The sequence below is a fragment of the Cucurbita pepo genome, chromosome LG04, assembly GCF_002806865.2.
Source record: "Cucurbita pepo subsp. pepo cultivar mu-cu-16 chromosome LG04, ASM280686v2, whole genome shotgun sequence".
In the NCBI taxonomy this organism is placed as follows: domain Eukaryota; kingdom Viridiplantae; phylum Streptophyta; class Magnoliopsida; order Cucurbitales; family Cucurbitaceae; genus Cucurbita; species Cucurbita pepo.
The window spans coordinates 9,943,334-9,958,148 of NC_036641.1; the positions used below are offsets into that span (position 1 = coordinate 9,943,334).

The following is a 14,815-nucleotide window of genomic DNA, read 5'->3' on the forward strand; positions in this document are numbered from 1 at the left end:
TAAAATGTCTTCAAGAATGCTAAATAGTGGATGGCTTTCAATTTACAGAGCTTATAAGGAGCCTTTAATGAAACTAGGCCAATTTAGTCACATATAAACGAAAAAAAAGAGGCCTCTGTCCACTCAAATAGTAAAACAAAAGGACAATATTAATAGCATAATTTAAGTTTCAAGATTTCAGCCTCACATCATCACGAGCTTTTGAAATCAAAATAAATTCTAAGGCATTTCATCTCTTACAACTGTAATATACTCTGAAAGTTTCCCTTGTAAGGTTCAAATCATCCACCTTGACTTTTCAAACAAAGAAAATGGACAGAAAACACCACAAGAAAGTTAAGTACAAATCAAACCTAGGTTACTCAATTTGAAGATAGAGAACTCACTAGAAGATGAGGATTTCCAAACGGTTACTTCCTTTTGAAGTCAGCTTCCAGCCATCCAGGTCATCAGGCCCACCTTTACTGTTTTTGGATAGTATATATATAATATATGAACTTGGGGAAGCAATGGGGGCACAAATTGAAGATTTCATTAGGATTTGAACATCTAGAGGCTGAAATTACAAGAATTCAATGCAATTTGGTGGTTATAGGCTACTACCAAATCCACTACACAAACTAACCAAATCCATTAGTGTTAAATGCAAAACTTCCAGAGATAAATGGCCCAAAAACTTCCGGTATTCAGGTACAACATCGGATATGTCAAAATTAAGTTTCCTGTCATCCATCAAGCCATCGTCCATTACCAACCACCAAGAAAGGCATCCTTGAGTATCCTCTGGGTTCACATGGGCTACCAGACGGAGTGTTTCGCCCTGTTCTAGCTCAAATGACAGACTTAGGAAGTCACGATTGGCCTTTATTCCCCAGGTTAGAGCTTCTTCATGAAGCCAAAGAACAATTTGGCTTGCAACCTGTCGCAAAAATACGATGATAATATTACTATTACTTTCCATTGATAAGGCAGCTTACAAGCATGGAAATCTACTTTCTGCTCACCTGCAGCAGAATTATCACGGGAAGATCAGCCAAGTCACAGCCATATCTGTTCATCGAATAGATATCCTTGGAATTTCGCTTGAACAAGCTAACGACATTAGGAGCACCTTCCCCCTCAATAGTAATGCAATTATCATTTACAACCACTTTAGTCTGAAAAAGCGATTTGGTTACATTATTCATCTGATGACTGTCTGATGTACGAGCTTGGATGCTAGTAGGATGAAGTATGGACCGGGGAACTTCCATGAAAAACGTCCATGAAGATTTTCGAGAATTCCAAGTAGGATGAGATATCAATTGAAGAAATGGGACCTTCCAAACCTAAGAACAACCAAAGATAAACTGCATGTTTAATATGCTGAGTAACATCAAATACAGGAATCAGAACCATTTTAGTTTTACATATATATATATAAACAGTGCAGTTTCATCATCGACAAAAAATGGAAGAAATTAAGAAATTGGGACTATACCACATTTTCGAGCTCCATGAGAACATTGTTTGCAAATATTCTGTGGGCCAGAGACAAACAGAAATGACCAAGAAGCCCAGACCCATCATTAGAAACTTGAGCCGATTGCCTGCTGAAGGCAGAAATGGCTCTATCATTTGATTTTACAAACACTAGCGCGTGAAAAATTTGTTGCAGATATATCTCAAAGGTTATATGATTAGGATTCCGCAATTTCTTTTCAAGGTGGTCATCTCTATCTGGTAATTCAATCCCATCAAGGGAATCAAAAGGTAAATTAGTATTATCCAAAATCTCGGTATTTGCACCATCAACTAGTTGGCAACTTTGACTAGATGGCACAAGAGAGATGAAGACCGAGGTACCCTGATCTATACTTAATTGCAAGTAATTTTCTCGTATGCCAGTCACGTTGATACCCAAGGACGGATTGAATGCTTCACGGTTCACCAAATCAAACACCTGGAACCAGTAGAGCAAACGATGTATCATGTGGTGGAGGACTAAAGTAGGAAAGGCCTATACTGAGCAAGATTAATGTAATAAAGAAACCACCTGCTCACTGAAAATGGCATGGTGAACTTCACGGAGAAGTGAGTTTGTTTCCTTAATGTACGCATTGTCATTCGTAAACTCCTTCTCACTTTTATTTGAAGACTGGTTGGTTGAATTTGTGGACTCGTTTTTACCAAGTTCCAAAGAATTTTCTACATTACATCCACTGAGAAATCCAAAACGAAGGGAGTGGCATGAATTTGGAGGTAAATTAATTGTCAGCATTCCAGACAAATCATGTTCAACACGAATCGTAGATGAAGATGGTCGAAACACAGATGACGGGTCACATGATGAACTGTCAAATAAATCAATGGTAAAGCCTTCATTTGCAGGAGCTGGAGCAGCAGCCACACGCTGCCTTTTAACCTTCCAATTTTGCTGCAATCTGATATACATCATCAGCAAATACTGAAAATTTGTGAAGATTAGAAAGCATTAAAAGTACAAAAAGGTTTCCGATTCTTAGTATAGAAATTGGTACTATAATAAACTAATATATGGTTATATTTAGGTTAATTAGATATTAAATAAAGTAAATTCCAGAAGTTAAAAAGTTATTAAATTTCAAATGGTGGAAATTCTCAATTTATAGATGAAACGTTACGAAAGAATCAAATAACAAGCTCAGAATATTAAGAAGGCCGAACCCTAAATAATCCAAAGGTTTATTAGAAGAAAAAAAAAAAGATGAAGGAACCAAAAACAAAGAAAGGGAGAATATGCGAAGGTGCAACTTATAAAGTAGCAAGGGGCTACGAAGAAGCTCCATACACATACTAAGGAAACAGGCCAGACAAAGCTATACAAAGGGAAATTTGGAGCAACCTCCCTTATCTTCCAATTATTAGATAGGGTATATGCCTGATGATGGGGTGACAGATGGAAGCCCAAAGTGGCAGTAGATTGAAAGGGGTCTATACCTCCCAGTTAAGAAAAGATCTACAATCAAGGTTCCCCCATTACACTTCAACAAGATGCCTCGAGAATACCACCTTGCTTAATGACCTAACCTTAGCAAGGGTTGACAGAATATGGAAAATAACCTCCTCCAGGGAAGCAACCAATATTTTCTCCCTACAATATCGGAACTATGGGAGCTCGTTTAAATGACAGGTTTTTTTCTTTTTTCTTTTAAAAAAACAAAATTTGTCAGTAGAGTGAAACCTGAAAAGTACAATGATCATCTATATCCTACCCATTTGAGTTTGCGATGAAGCTCCCCAATTAACAAAAAATCCTAAGCAATGGCCTTCTGGAACTATGATGAGAGAGACTAATGAAGCCTGATTGGAACCCCAACTACTGGACTGAACCCCAAATCTTCTTGCAATAATCTTATATTTCCTGAAGTAGATTGCTACCAACAAAAACTTCAAAGCCCAAATCCACTTAACTAAAGCAGCAAGGTTATTAGTCAGCAATTAACCATCCCAATCAACCACTCTCAAACAACACGATGCCAAGCTCCAGTTAACTAGATAACACTCATTCTCACACACCCTCCCAAGGGAGGAAGTCTCATATAAGCTTTTTGGATCAAACAACAGATACACGAGTCCTGAATGCATACACAAAAAAAAAAAAAAAAAAAAAAAAAAAAAAAAAAAAAAAAAAAAAANCTATTGGAAAGAGCCAAATGAATAAGGGTTAATCCCACCCCTTTACAGAAAATAACCTCTTTTTTTGCCAGCATCCACCTTAGGATCCCAAAATGAGTACTTGAGGTTATGCCCTATACGTAAATCTAGATCTTCATTGAGGCAATTAATACCTAGAACGGATCATTTATCGTATAAATCTTATAGTATGACATATGACTATATGAGGGGCATAACTAAGTTATCTTATCAGAAACTTCTGTTTATCTAAATTGATAAAGGCCCAAGAATACAAATCACAGAATATTTATATTTTATGATAGAACTGTTTAATTTCAGGACACTTCAGGGATTTTAAAGAGTACTACCGTGCACAAACTGTCAGATTCACAATGATAAATGATTTTTAACATAGGTACATTGCACAATGATTGCAGGATTAATGAAATGAATTGATTACCGAATTAGAGCACCATAGAATCTTGCTTCCCTGGAAACCTGGCGTTCCAAACCTTTAGCTGACTGCTTGAAATATTTACCAAGATGCTGTAGAGATTAAGGGGTAGGAGATAAAATCAGGCACTTTCAAAGCGATAGTACAGATAATAAGATGAAATTTTACTGAATAATACTGCAAATTAATCTTAACACAGTTGCTCCAACCCAATCAAAGCAAGCTAATCAGAAAAGGCAATAATTCTGTGAACAAAAGAAGGATAAAAATAGTACTCGAAAGCATTGTAGTTTCGTTGCTACAGACACTCCAAGATCAGATAAAGCTTCATTAGGTAATAGTTTTGGCCTTGTCATCCCTGCCACTGTTACTGCATCATTAGCTTCCACCTACAATTATATCAAGACAAAAAATATTTTATTTATACAACAAACAGTATGGTAAAAATATAGCAAAATCAGAGGCGTTTAATTTAGAAACTCACGGTGTTGATCAGGTCTATGATAACAGAGAGCTCCTGATGAGCCAACTGCAAGTTTTCTATCATGTTCTGCCATGGCCACGGCGTTGAACTCTCCTTGGAGCTCTTCTTCTGCTTCTTTTTGTCATCGTCCTTCTCTATTGCCCAAGCAAAGTCAATTCTCCGAATAAGCGACAACCGTTTCTCTTCATACCCTACATCTCTATTAACAATATAGCAAAAACCAACCTTAATTAACCAAAAACGTTCGAGAAATTAATCAGAAACTTCGCAAGGAACACCGAGAAATACATTGACAAATTATATTCCAGATAATTTAGCATAATGAGAAACTCGTATCAGAGTTCACTCTAAACAATCACCAAGGTACACATACGAACGTAATCAGAATTAAGAATGCCTAATCACAAGCACACATTCGTCAACTAAGGTACATCTTCTTCTACCTTAACACGCATATCAAGTAATTTATGTTTCCTCAGTTATCTCAGGAACCAAAAATGGGGTAAAAGCAGAGGAAAAAATGAACATACGATGGGAATCTCTCGAGTCCGTTTTCTTCTATGGCCTCCAAACGTTTGATGGGAAGCTTGTCGAGAGAAACTGTAATGTCTCCGTCCATATTCGCACAGTATTTTCCCGGAATAATGTGAAGAGGGGAAGAGCTTCGGAGCGAGCCCTAGAACCGAAGAGAAGTCCGGGATGGGGATGAGAGTCCACTGACAGAGAGCTCAGCCGACGACTGCGAAACCCGAAATTACCGATTTGTCCCTGAATTTTCTGGATAAACATCATGCTTCACTGCCCTTTTTCGGCGCGCAATACTCTCCTCCCTTTTTTCTTTTTACTTTTTCGGTTTAAATATTTTCTTTCTGTAATCAAAATATACGAACGCCTTCCTTTCTTTTTCTTTTTTTATTAAAATTAATTCTATAATTGATTTCTTATTTTATACCAATTATCTCTAACAAAGTTAGATAAAATTTAACTTAAAAAGGGAGAAAAAAACAATCATCTATATAATTCCAACATTATTTTATATGCCATTTATTATAATTTCTAAAATAATTTCACTAAATATTTTTTAAACATACCACCACTAAAATGCATGAAACCTTACTACCATATTTTCTTTAATTAACTATCAATATTATCCCATCAAATTTAATTTAGTTAATACTTCTTTATTGTTCAATAATGTATATTTTTAAATAATCCTTCAACATAAACATTACTTTTCAATCACATAACTAATCATCATAAGAATCATATGATAGCGTGACAATCACTTTTTAATAATTTATTAGATTTATCAAAATGGATATAAATTATATGGTGACAATCGTATTCGAATGCGTTGAATAACAACAAAACACAAAAGTAAATTTAAATATTTATAGTGCAGGCCAAAGGTGGTATGATATTACCTTAACTTAGTTTAATTCAAGACAAAGTCGCAAAAAAAAAATTGTTTCTTTTTGTTTTCATTTGAAGATGTTGTGTGACCAAATATCATTTGTTCTAATATTTGATATATATATATTTTTTGATAATTGTTTGAAAATGCTGATTTAAAAAAATCAAAATTCAATTTTTTAAAACTTTTTCTGTAAAACAAAGTTGGGGAATTCGTCTGAGAAATCAAAGGGAATATTATAAACATGGAATCGAATGGATAATATCGAAGGGATAACGGCCAAAAGGAGAAGGAGGAATTAGTAAATCCAAAATATAATTATATTTAAATGACGTTTTATTCTAGACATCAATCTTATTAATGCAGACGATTAAGTTTGACCGATTATTTTTTGTTATTTTTTAAGTAATTCCGGGAACCCCAATACTTCTTATAAACCATATTTTCAAATGAATTTTATATTAAAAATTCAAATCTAAAATTTTAAAACACAACTTCGTAATATAAAAATAATTATGGACGTACAAAAATTAAGTTTATCCACCGCACATGTTACATTTTTTATGTCCTAAAATTTAAATATAAAATATCTGTTGGGATGCTACAAGGTGTATCTGAGGAGGAAAAAATTGAAGCTTTCTTCCCCTTTAATTATTGAAGACATAATATATTATAGTTTGACAAAGTCAAAAGCACAAAATTCCATTAATAAGTTATTAATTACATCTGTTGACTGGAAAATAATCAAACACACAGAAACTTATGCTACTCAAATTAATTAAAAAATGAAATTAATTAAAGCTTCTGCCACCTCCCACTCGATATAAATCCCCTAATTAAGGAACAATTTGAATGCAATTAATTCCACTTCTCTTTGATTATTCATTTAATTAAGATGAAGAATCCTCTTCGTCTGAAGGCTGTGAATCACATCTCAATAGTCTGCAATTCAGTGGAGAAATCTGTGGATTTCTACCAGAGAGTTCTTGGCTTCTATTCTGTTAAAAGACCTGCTTCCTTCACCTTCCATGGCGCATGGTATTGTATTTATATATATTTTGAAAAACCCTTTAATCAAAATTATATTTTTTTGTTTAAAAATTAAAACTTTTGTGGAATAGGTTGTACAATTACGGGATGGGGATACATCTTCTGCAGTCCTGTGAGGCGGACGATAAGCCGAAGAAGAGAGTGATAAACCCTAAAGACAATCATCTTTCGTTTCAGAGCGAGAACATGGGAGCTACTGAGAAGCAGCTGAAGGAGATGAGAATAGAGTACGTGAAGTGTGAGGTGGAAGACGATGGGGTCTTTGTTGACCAGTTGTTCTTCCACGACCCAGATGGCCTAATGATTGAAATTTGCAATTGTGAGAACCTCCCTATTCTTCCACTGTCTGGCGGCGATTCCCCGACCGCGGCGGCGCGTTTGTGCAGTATTCAACAAGCGGAGCAACAGCAAAAGCTACAACAGATTCAAAACGCTGCCGTTCAGATGATGCAGCTCCAACAGTTGCTCATCAGCATCCCATGCAATGCATGCACATGAAATTCCTTGGTTTTTTTTTTTTTTTTTTTTTTTTTTTTTTTNGGTTGTAAAAACATGATTAAAGGGCAATTTTGAGTTCGTTCTCCAAATATGTTGTGTATTTAAATAACAAGACTTGGTACTTATGTGAATGAAAAATATATATTCAAATTACTTTTAACCATTTATATGTCTTACTTAATTGTTAGTTAGTTAGTTGAGAGGGGTGTACAAAGTTCAAGTTGGGTTAGGTTGAGTGATTTTTTTTTACCCCATCCAAAAGTTACCGTTGGTTGGATTGGTAACCCAACCCAACCCAACTCTTTATTTTCGGGTTGGTACCCGTTGCGTTGTCAAATTTTTATTTTTTTAAGTTTTATTTATTCACCCTCTATAATTATTTGGATACAATCTTATCTGAAATATATTAAAAGTTAACAAATAAACACAAATCAATCTATAATTATTTATAAATAAATAAATAAATAAACGAAAATGATAATATATTAACATAGTTCAACATTGTCATAAAATTAAAGACAATAAATATAGATATTTCTTTAGAATGGGTTAAAGTATAAATATAAACATAAGAATGGATCATAAAATTAAATAAATAATAAAAATGATTAATTTAAAGATTATATAACAAAATATATATATATATATATATATATATATATATAAAAATATATATATATATATATAAATATTTTAATTGAAATATGTTTATTTATAGATGAATCCTGAACTATTAAAAAAAATAAAAATATATATAAATTATGATATAACAACAAATAAACTGAACTTAAAATATGCTTTTTAAAATTATATATATATATATATAGCTATAATAACTTAAATTAAATAATGTATAAATCATAATTAAAATAGTATAAAATGTATCCATAGTTATATGTTAGCCTATTTTAATGTGTTTTCAAATAATATGAAATATTAAGGTATTTTTAAAATATATATATATATAAACGAAATTAAACAAAAGAAATTAAAAATAATAAAATAACAAATATATATATATATATATATATAAAAGAAACTAAACCAACAAATTAAAAATAATAAAATAAAATAGAAACATATATTTTCTCAGGCGCTAGTGTTCTTCGAACACGTTCAAAGTTAAAGGGTAAAAATAATAAATTTTTTCTTTTTTGATGCTTAAAAATGTTGATTCATCTTTAAATTTTCAGCGTGTTGACGGCTATATTTTGAACTAGTAATATATAAAATAAAATCTTCTTCAATATATCAAAGATTACCTATGTCATCTATTTAAATGTCGGCTCAACAATTAATAGCAATTTTTCTACCGTCAAGGCGTTCAAATCTTCAAGCTTTCACATTTAAAATATTTATCCGATCAAATATATTAAAAGTTTAGATATCTTTCTTGACTACGTAGCATTGCGATGACTACATCCTTACGTATCAGCAGCATTCTAATGTGAATAATAACGAGAGTGAAATTCAAGTTTTCTTAATAACGTTGTTTACTTTTCTTCTTCTTTTTTAATTTTTAAATTCTATTTGAGAACTATTTCAATGTATATAATTAATATATATAAAAAGTATTTATCAAACTGACTTTAGAGATTGGCATTCTTTTTGGATTTTGTAATTAAAAAAAAAAAATACTTGGAATATCTACAGCACATCAAAGAAAATACCCAATAATTATTGTTTTTTTTTTTAATATTAACTTCAAAACTGTTTTATTTTTAGTTCCCAGAAATTCAAAACTTATATAATAATAATAATAATAATAATAATAATAATAATAACTACATACATTTAATGTGGTAACTAAGTCAATGATAGTTTATGTATGCCTATAGTTCCGGGCAATCTTTTTCTTTTTATTTTTTATTTTAATTTGTATAAGTCAATTAAAATTTAATTATTCTAAAAATATTACTTTTTTCTTGTGTTAAGTCTCAATCGAATATAATTTACTCAAATGATTCTTGATTTTGAAAAAGAAATGTCGGGTTAAGATTAAACACTTAAAATAAATATAAATGTTTTAAAGCTTTTTATTGTATGATATTAATCAGGACAAGCTTATATGTAATTGAAATTGATTGTCCTTGACCGAACATGTTCGTGTTGACTTTTTTAATGTCCAATAATTACCTAGTCCGCCTCATGCGTCAAGTTTGAAATTCAAAGCAATTAATTTGAAAGTTTATTAGTAGCATAAATAAATATATATATATATATATATATATTTAAAGCAATTAATTAAATATTGCATAGGTTGTTAATTGTGTTTTGTTTTAAGAAAAATAAGTTGATATTAAATATAATTAATTTTGAATAAACGCAGTTGTTTTGAGTTTCAGATTAATTCCATTTGGTTCTTTGTGTAATTTCTTTATTTTCAACAAACAATCCATAAATTAATAATCCCAGGGGAAAACTTGCAGAGAATTAACGAAATTAAATTGCTCCGATCAATGTTTGTTGGATTTCTGATGGCGAGACCCGCCGATGGGGCGGCCAAACACGCCGCAGAATCCGCAGCCGGTGAACTTCGGTGAAGATGGGTCCCCCATACTTGGCGTTGGCGACGGCGATATAACCTCCATACGGTGGACGGTGGAAGATCGGGTTCCTTCAGAGGTGGCGGTGGATCCGACGCTGCGACAAGTCCTCAACTCTTTGGAAAGAGAAACGACGTCGGGTTGAAGGTGTTCTTCATAGTGACGCTTTGTGGGTTTCAATTCGCCGCTGTAGAATCTGTCGTCCCAGACCAAGCCGGAGGAGCCCTGACGCCGGAACGACACGGCGGACCTCTGTAAGCCCGTCATGTTTATTCTAAAATCTGAGACCCAAAAAAAAGGAAAGAAGGAGAAGAAATAGAAGAAGATGCGCGTTTTGGGAGTTCTTTTTCTTTCCTTTTTTTTCTAAATATTATTATTATTTATATATATATATATATATATATATATATATAATTTATTTTGTTATGTTTTCTGTTGGCCTTTATTTTGGTTTATAAAACAGAGGACGATGCAATTTGGGTAAAAATAGGAAATTTTAATGGCAACTGAATTTTCTGTTTCTTTTTTTCTTTAAAAAAAAAACAAAACTTTTCTTAAAAAAATTAGTTGACCAATTCAGTTACCATGTTTCTCTCCCATGTTCTTCTTTCATCCTTTGTTTTCATTTGATTTCGACATAAAATTTAGAATGAGAAATAATAAAATTATAACCCACCTTACCAAACACTAAATAAATATCACATGTTGTGAATTAAAAATAATAACAATATATTTTCATACGAATGAGAAACTTTAGTATAATAAAATTTTCAAAAAATTATCTGAGTTTTGAATATAGTTTTCATTAAATGTATTGAATCCTTATTTATGTTTCTCATTTATGTTAATTTATAATTAATTACTTTAATTCTTGTAAATGAATTATCACTATTAAAATATTTAAACCAGTTGATGAAAAGATAAAGGGAAGCACTGAAGGGTATAAAAGTGTAAATACAAACTATAGGATTCATCACTAATATGTATTATATCATTAGACTACGTACACACCCTAATATGTCATCTTGTTTATGTTGATATTTAAAGTTGAACATGTGAAGTGGAAGATTTGAAGGGTATATGCTATGATGAATTGAGCAGCTCCGGGGCAGATGAACACACTCTTAATACTAAAAAAATGGCAAAGTCAACACATGAGAGGGACCCCATCAAGTTAAGCTTCTGGTTCAGCTACCTCTAACTAAGAAAGACAAGATTTATGGCACCTACAAGCCCAGGATTCAGTAACAGTATCTAATTTCTTTTGACAATATCACAATTAGCACATCATAGATTTGAAGAAAAACGAACTATTTGCCATTACACCAACTTATTCAGCTAACTAATTATTTCCTTCACAAGCTTCTCCACCTTCCTTTTGTCTTTAAGGATATCACTCAAAGGTTTTGGCCCTCTAAAGTCAGCCGAGGACGAAGCACATCCGATCGAATGACGTTTTTTCATCGACAAGCCTCTGTTTTCTTCTACTTTTCTCTTCTCGTCCTTGATCTGAGAAAGGGTCTTTGGTCCTTTAAATGGAACAGACTTCAGATTGAATCCATGATCCCTTGGAACGGGTTCCCTCGACACAGGTCTTCTTGAGATGTTGGACAGCGGATGTTGTCGTCTGGCCAATCTATATCCGTCGTAATACCTGCAGGGCTTGTATTGTCTAGAGTGCCTAAAAGATCGATAACCACTAATACTATTTGAAAAGGTTAAATTTTCTGAGAGTGATTCTCCAGAAACCTTCCCCACATGTAATGGCAGTCTTCTTCCAAGGGTTGGGTGATATAAACCATCCTTCCAAGGTTTTGCAAAGTTTCTACTTGTTCGACGAGACATTCCGTTTCTTCTCCTTGATAAACCAATAATTGAACCATTTCCAGAAACACCGTCTCTCTGCAGATAACTTCGAAGATCGGTACGATTCCATTCCTCTGAATCTATATTCATGAGTGTGAGCTTTCTCTTTCGAGTAAACAAGGACTTGATAAGTTTCCCTCTCGAGCAGCTGATAACGTTCCTGTCATTGGAAAGGACAGAATTGCGCTCTAAATGGTCATATGAGTGCATCTCACGTTCATAAAGAAGTTCTAAATCAGAATGCATGGGCTCATATGCAATATAGTCTTCATCGTCGTCCCTGCATAATTCAGTATCCAGTTCTCTTTGCTCCAGATTAGTTGATAGAAGGTACTCTGAATCATCATCACTATCCAAATTCTCCGACTCGTGGCCTACAACAACATCAAAGCCAGTGGATGACTCCAAGGGGTTTTCGTCCTCTGAACTGTCCATCATTGGCTCCTCATAACTCTGATCTGCAACTACATGTACATGAGATCTACTATATTTAGATCCTTCAGTCAGAGGTAAGGAGACAGGCTCATCAACAGCCACTTTTTCACACTCGGGCAACGAGATCTTTGCACAGGCACTTCTAATCGAAACATTTTCAGCAGAGGGATGACTGAGACTCTCCCGAAATGTCCCCTCAATTGTTGGACCAACTACTTTTTTGGATGGATGAAGAAATGCATCTGCATCTGTAGAGGCTAGTCCATTTTTGTGAGATGAAGCTGTTTTATCTTCAGAGGAAGATGTATTGCCTATCTTAGTAGATCTTGCAGCAACAGGAATATCATTGCCATGCAAAAAAGTGCATGTATCGCCTTTACTGCAGAAGCCATTGAAATAAAAATAACAGGGAATATTTGTCTTATTCACAGGTACAGAAGATTGAGAAGATTCAAACACTTTTCCAGCAGCACCATCCATTGGCTAAGGAGAAAAAGGAAAGCACAAATTTTAAAAACAATGTTGTTACATAATGAGAGCACGATAAAGTTCCAAGAAGACCATCAACTCAAATTAACAATCACGAGGCGAAAGGTAACAGGAACTGTTAGTTCAACAAAGAGGAAAAGTTAATATCTAAAGTATAAACAGATGGAGGTATCCAGTTAATAAATCATTCAAGGATTTGGCATAAATTTACGAACAAAGCATCCTTAATAAAGATCACATGAAAGGTATCCAGCTACTTGTGTTCTCCACCTCGAACACTGTGTACTGGACCGGGTCAATAAAATATTATAACATTTGAAACAATCTACTAGAATGCATGAGATTCTTCAGAAGGCTTAATAAATTCCTGTAGGGATCTATTTACTCCAGCCTGGCTTCCATTAGATGTTTACACAGCACGATCATTCAACAAATAGATATATACATCACTATAACTAATCTCATATCATTCACAGATTATGCTCGTTTATGTACGAAGGTGATGACAATAGGACTAAGGCCCCTTTTCATGTTGATGGAAAGAACAAAGTTTAACAAATTCTCAAGAGCCATTCAAACCTAAATATTTAAATTGCTAGCTCTAAGAACAGTCTATAAAGACCGGCATTGTTTATTGCATAACAAAGTAAACAAAAACAGATCACTTCGACAATTGTTTTTCTTAAATCGGCACCATAAATCGACTACAGCATTACTTGCTTTCCAAATAAACTTACGATCCAAAAGAAAAAAGAAGAAGAATAATCTAATTCTACCCAACAATATAGGCATGCCTAGGCATAGATTTGTGATAACAGATACCTAAGTTATGGGGATTGAATCTTTGAGCAAAAGCATAACGACGGCATATTCAAAGTTGAGAACCAGGAAAAATGCCCAAGTAAGAAAAACATCAGAGAAATGTGCAACCCTTCCAACAAAAATTTAGTTTTACAGCATACAAAGGAAGTGTTCTTACCAATGAAGCTTCATAGCTAAACATATATAAATAAGATAGATTAAGCGGTCACTGACTCCAACTAAGTTCAAGGGAAATTTCAACAGAACAGATTATAAGCTTACCGGGTGGCGAAAACTACAGGCTGCATTCAAGCAGTTTCCCGCCAGCCAGTAGTAACAATCTCTTGGGTTCAGCCTAGCAATCTCGCTGTGCCGATACTCGCAATCAAACCCCTGAAAGGAAGTAGTTTTTACTCGTTCGAATCAAAATAAAAATTTGAAACATGCAAAAAGCAAACATAAACACGAAAACCAGACTCCACATTAGAATCGAGAAATCTCATGATCATGGTGTGGGGTAGAAAATGAACTGAAAAGGACCATCCACAATGTCCGACGCCCCGTAAATTGAAACACAGAAACCAACCCTACTTCTGTTCAACATTAACAAGTACAATTAGAGGACTCAAACAGAAAATGTCGCCGATGCATTTCGACAGAATGTTACAGAAAACCCTTCAAATGGAAAGCAAGATCTTCACAGTCGCAATAAACCAATGTAATCATAACCCAAATCCTCCGGTCTTGACGCATATCGAGAAGGAATTATAACATTAAGGAAATGACAAAAGAAAAAAAAAAAAAAAAAAAAAAAAAAAAAAAAAAAAAAAAAAANGAACTTCAAAAAAGGGGTTACATTATTTAAGCAACAAAAGCAGACCTTCTTGCAGGTAAGAGGTGAAGCCAAGAAATAAACGCAATCAGTATTCCGCTTCCGAAATTCTTCCCCCATTTGGTATTCTTCTCAAAACTAGAAGGAATTGGAAGAAGAAGAAGAAGACGGGAGAGCGTGTGGGAAGTGAAAAAGAAGCAACAAAATCATCGTCATAAAGGGCCTTCTATTGAATTTTCGATTTTTGATTTTAGATGGCGGAGATCATTTTAAATTAAATTGTGTTACCCAAACCAAACAAAAATTAAAA

The 14,815-nt window shown here is 33.7% G+C and overlaps 4 protein-coding genes across 6 annotated transcripts; 1 reads left to right on the forward strand and 3 right to left on the reverse strand.

Moving 5' to 3' along the window:
• Positions 1 to 510: 510 nt before the first annotated feature.
• LOC111793309 (mediator of RNA polymerase II transcription subunit 17-like) lies at positions 511 to 5,406 on the reverse strand. Its single transcript, XM_023675143.1, has 8 exons — positions 5,105 to 5,406; positions 4,575 to 4,773; positions 4,366 to 4,479; positions 4,097 to 4,182; positions 2,036 to 2,423; positions 1,481 to 1,942; positions 1,005 to 1,328; positions 511 to 919 (listed from the first exon to the last, which is right to left on the reverse strand). The coding sequence occupies exons 1-8, from the start codon at positions 5,191 to 5,193 to the stop codon at positions 590 to 592; spliced, it is 1,992 nt and encodes a 663-aa protein (XP_023530911.1). The 5' UTR covers positions 5,194 to 5,406; the 3' UTR covers positions 511 to 589.
• Positions 5,407 to 6,883: 1,477 nt separating this feature from the next.
• Positions 6,884 to 7,536, forward strand: LOC111792139. Its single transcript, XM_023673470.1, has 2 exons — positions 6,884 to 7,026; positions 7,110 to 7,536. Exons 1-2 carry the CDS (start codon positions 6,884 to 6,886, stop codon positions 7,534 to 7,536), a joined length of 570 nt encoding a protein of 189 aa, XP_023529238.1.
• A 2,456-nt stretch (positions 7,537 to 9,992) lies between these two features.
• LOC111793347 (uncharacterized protein At1g15400-like) lies at positions 9,993 to 10,349 on the reverse strand. The gene has a single exon (XM_023675192.1). The coding sequence runs from the start codon at positions 10,347 to 10,349 to the stop codon at positions 9,993 to 9,995; it is 357 nt and encodes a 118-aa protein (XP_023530960.1).
• An 818-nt stretch (positions 10,350 to 11,167) lies between these two features.
• LOC111793472 (zinc finger CCCH domain-containing protein 32-like) lies at positions 11,168 to 14,754 on the reverse strand. Of its 3 annotated transcripts, none has more exons than XM_023675370.1 (3): positions 14,554 to 14,754; positions 13,956 to 14,066; positions 11,168 to 12,866 (listed from the first exon to the last, which is right to left on the reverse strand). In XM_023675370.1, the coding sequence occupies exons 1-3, from the start codon at positions 14,623 to 14,625 to the stop codon at positions 11,421 to 11,423; spliced, it is 1,629 nt and encodes a 542-aa protein (XP_023531138.1). In that variant the 5' UTR covers positions 14,626 to 14,754; the 3' UTR covers positions 11,168 to 11,420. The 3 variants fall into 3 exon arrangements, with proteins under 3 accessions (XP_023531138.1, XP_023531137.1, XP_023531140.1); XM_023675369.1 differs by having other exon boundaries at positions 14,530 to 14,754; XM_023675372.1 differs by lacking the exon at positions 14,554 to 14,754 and adding an exon at positions 14,156 to 14,495.
• Between the last annotated feature and the right edge of the window lie 61 nt (positions 14,755 to 14,815).